At 42.9% G+C, this 3,859-nt stretch overlaps 2 protein-coding genes across 2 annotated transcripts in view; both read right to left on the minus strand.

The window, feature by feature from the left end:
- The window catches only part of LOC106813006 (uncharacterized oxidoreductase ZK1290.5-like), a 7,853-nt gene that overhangs the window by 3,781 nt on the left and 213 nt on the right, over positions 1-3,859 (minus strand). The window lies entirely within an intron of this gene.
- Positions 1,365-3,543, minus strand: LOC106813009 (glyoxal reductase-like; the record flags this gene model as incomplete). Its single annotated transcript, XM_014817052.1, is given in 4 exon segments — positions 1,365-2,067; positions 2,580-2,639; positions 2,917-3,027; positions 3,380-3,543. Coding segments are annotated over 4 exon segments (533 nt in total), but the record flags the coding sequence as incomplete, so codon positions are not given.

The raw sequence follows: 3,859 nt of genomic DNA on the forward strand, positions 1-3,859 counted from the left end.
TATTTACATCAAATACCGGATCTGTTTAGATACCGTATTTCTTGGACAGCGCATTTTGCCTCGTGCGAACGCTAAATACCGGATTTCTTGCTACGTGTGAACGCGGCTAATGGCACGATCCTCTGGCAACAGATGTTGTTTCAGCAATATGTGAAAACGGGTTAGCTATTGGTTGGTATTACTGTAACGTACTTAACCCTAACTCTTTCGAACTGCACCAAAAAAGGAGTGATATACAGTTCAAACACAGCTTATATTCACGAGACCGCATATTGTTCCAGCATGCATTTATTTTGGTCTATTTATTCAAAAAACTATGCTTCAAACTTACTCTGAACACAAGGTCACATTCAGAAGACTAAGTTTAGAATACAGTTTCCAGACAAAAGGAATGAACCAAGTTTAGAAACAGCGTTAGTAACACAGCCTTCACATAAATGGAGTACACGTAGCCTTCAATATACTATGTCAAACTTCTAGTAACCTGATAAGAGAAGATACGATTTGGACCTGATTTGTCAATCTATGGATTAAAATGTACTTAGTACATGTTAAATTTTTATTAGGTCCTAAAGTATGGTCTCCATATCTGATGCATCTTTCTAAAAGTCGTTTTATACTGCGCACGACTTTAGCCCGCTTCTGAAGCGGGATAACTTTAGCTCGAAAAAAGGGGGGATCCGGACCCCCTCGACCCACCCTCTGGATCCGCCCCGCTTAACCACAACTCATAAATGTATGCAATAAAATGCGCTCGATAATATTACACTTTACATACGCACTCATAAGCATGAGCACAATAAAAAACTAGAAAGGGCAGTTGTTGCCAACTACATGTATCCCCCGTGATCTAGTATGAATGAAATATCTCTGTAAGGACATAGAAGGTAGGTAAAGTTAAATAAGTCACAAAGACAAAGGTTTGTTACACAACTGATCTGCCTCAGATGTGCAAGTATGTCGAATCTGGTTACCCTAGGAGGCTGAAGAGGAAATCTAAGTCGATGGTCAAGGTCAAACTAAGGTCAAGGTCAGTGGTGAAAACACACTATAAAAAGAATCTTACTGTATAATACTGTGCTACACGGAAACAGTACATAATGGCAATGTATGGAAGGTATAATAATTACATTAGCACACAGAGATGACGTCATTTAATCAGTGACGACGCAATTTAAAGTCTCGTGTTTTTTACAATGCCTTAACATTTCCTCGCATAATCCGCTATGTTGATTAGGGTTAAACTAAAAGTCAGAGAGATTATCGTCAAGTCCAGAGTAAAGGTCAAAGACAGGTGCCAATGCGCACTTTCTCTCTCAGACGTGTAAGTATACCAAGAGTCGTTGCGCAAGTAGGGGAAAATAAAAAAAATAAAAAATAAAGGTCGCAGTGATCTGGTTTTGGTATGCGACAGACCTTCTCCCCAAGATATGTAAGTATACCAAATTTGGTAGGGCTAGGTCAATTGGGGGCCGAGTTAGAGAGCGGAAGGGAAATATGATCAAGGTCAAGGTAAAGGTCAAATAAAGGTCGCAGTGACCTGGTTTTGGTACGCTGCTCACCTTCTCCCCAAGATGTGTAAGTATACCAAGTTTGGTAAAGCTAGGTCAATTAGGGGTCGAGTTATAGAGCGGAAGGAAAATTCTCTGCGGCGGACCGAGCGGCGGCGGCGGCTGGGGAGACATGAAACCATAGTATCCCTGCCGACTTCGTCGCTGGGGATACAATTACATGCAGTAGCAGAGCAAAACATTGTGTTATAACAATGGGAGAAGCAATGTGATGATGACTAGCCAAACGACTATCCTACCCACCAGACGGCATTTACCCGCAGACTGCTCTTCTGTTTTGCACGCTCGTGGCTTAAAACTAAATTTGGAATGACTCGACTATCTTGTGCATCTTCTTCTTCTGTTTGCAAGAATCGTCGCGTTGCAATAGCAACCGCAGCTGTTCGTACGACAGGTTGACCTTATCCTGTATGAGGCTGGCGTCGACAATTCTGTAGCCAGTGTGGAGATTATCAAGTATGTTCATGTCTGCCTTCGACAACTCAATGCCAAAAACCTGCACCAACAGCAAGCAAGACAGAAGAACGTTACAAAGTCTGTCGACAACAAGCATCTCACTCGTACTTTTAGCCGACTGTTGCTTTCCGCGCGATTGGCCAATCCGCCCGACGTGACCAACAGGCGACTCTAGGCAACCGGCGTTGAGAGTTAACGTTTTAAAAACAATGCTGAGCAACGACGTGCCGCCATGTAGTTATATTGGCGTGCACCACATACAAACTGGGCGAGCTTGGCAACCATCCCAAAGGTGGATTAATTAACATTGCTTTCATCATCAAACTGCTGCTGTGGTCTAAAATCACAGGCTCGTACGATAGTCTCCGAGTATAAATTCATGCATGCGTGTTTAATATTACTTTGAGATTTTCTCCTAAATAACGATCAATGTATACATACATGTAAAATATGTGATAACTATTACAATTCTCCAAATTAATTAATAATGTTGGACCATTGCAATGATCCAATTATGACTATGTGCTATTTGAAAGAAAAATATAGACTTACCTGAGCATTCTCCTTCAGTCTCTTCTCACTTGTTGACTTAGGTATGGCCACAACGTCATTCTAAAAACACGAGTGCTCACATATAAAAATCTCGCATAAAACATGAAACGAACATGTGCTGCCATCTAGTATGTAAAACTGTCACAAACTGGGCTAATTTCTCACAGGCTGCCCACGCCACACTTGACCTTGCCACATGAGCTTAAAATAGACGGCCTCGTCCACAACCAGGCTACCCAATAAAGCAATCTATTTATTTAACAATGACGTTTAATGCTACACACGAACACTTCGCAGTGAGAACATATGCGAATGCTGGCTACATATGGACAAATACCTGTATGGACCATCGTAGCAACACTTGTGCTTCAGTGCAGTTGTTGCGCTTGGCAATCTCCTGTATCGGAGCCTTATCAAGCAGCGTTCTCTTAGCCAACGGAGAATACCCCTGTCAACATCAATCACCAGCGTTATGGGCAACAAGCTAGAACCAAGCTAGAAACTGAGATAGCCGAGTCATTAAAATAGATAACACTTGCTACTGACAGTTTCAATTCGACAAGATCTGAAGTATATAACACAAGAGTCGATAAACATTCATGCCAGGCTAGCTACATGCTCACCCTGGCCACTGCGCAATTAAGTTCCTTCACTCTCCTCGCGTAATACATATGCGAGATGAAAGGCATACTAATATCTAATGCGCATTCACGATCCGTGAACTCTTGCCAAAAATTTTGCTGTAGCTCGATTCTCAGATTTTTGCCCCCTGCACGCATCAAGAGCTTGTCACTCGATACCTCAAACTGGATTCCTCGATCTCTGCAGTACGCCACGAGCTCCTTCGGGTTGTGGTAGGGATGGTATTCGACCTGGTTAACGTGTGGAACGATCGTACAATCCTGCAGGAACTCGTCCAGGTGATGTATCAAGAAATTGCTCACTCCGATGGCCCTGCACAACCCTGCGACAGCACAGAACGTTGTTACAGCGATGACGTTACATGTGCACGACACGTGTTACATGTTACACGCACACAACAGTGGTGTCGTGTGCATGTAACACGTGTCGTGTGCATGTAACACATGTCGTGTAACATGTAACACATGTCGTGTGCATGTAACACGTGTCGTGTGCATGTAACACATGTCGTGTGCATGTAACACGTGTCGTGTGCATGTAACACGTGTTGTATGCATGTAACACGTGTCGTGTGTATGTAACATGTAACACGTGTCGTGTGCATGTAACATGTAAAACACGTGTTACATGCATACGAC

The sequence above is a fragment of the Priapulus caudatus genome, unplaced genomic scaffold (genome assembly GCF_000485595.1).
Source record: "Priapulus caudatus unplaced genomic scaffold, Priapulus_caudatus-5.0.1 Scaffold714, whole genome shotgun sequence".
Taxonomy (NCBI): Eukaryota; Metazoa; Priapulida; class Priapulimorpha; order Priapulimorphida; family Priapulidae; genus Priapulus; species Priapulus caudatus.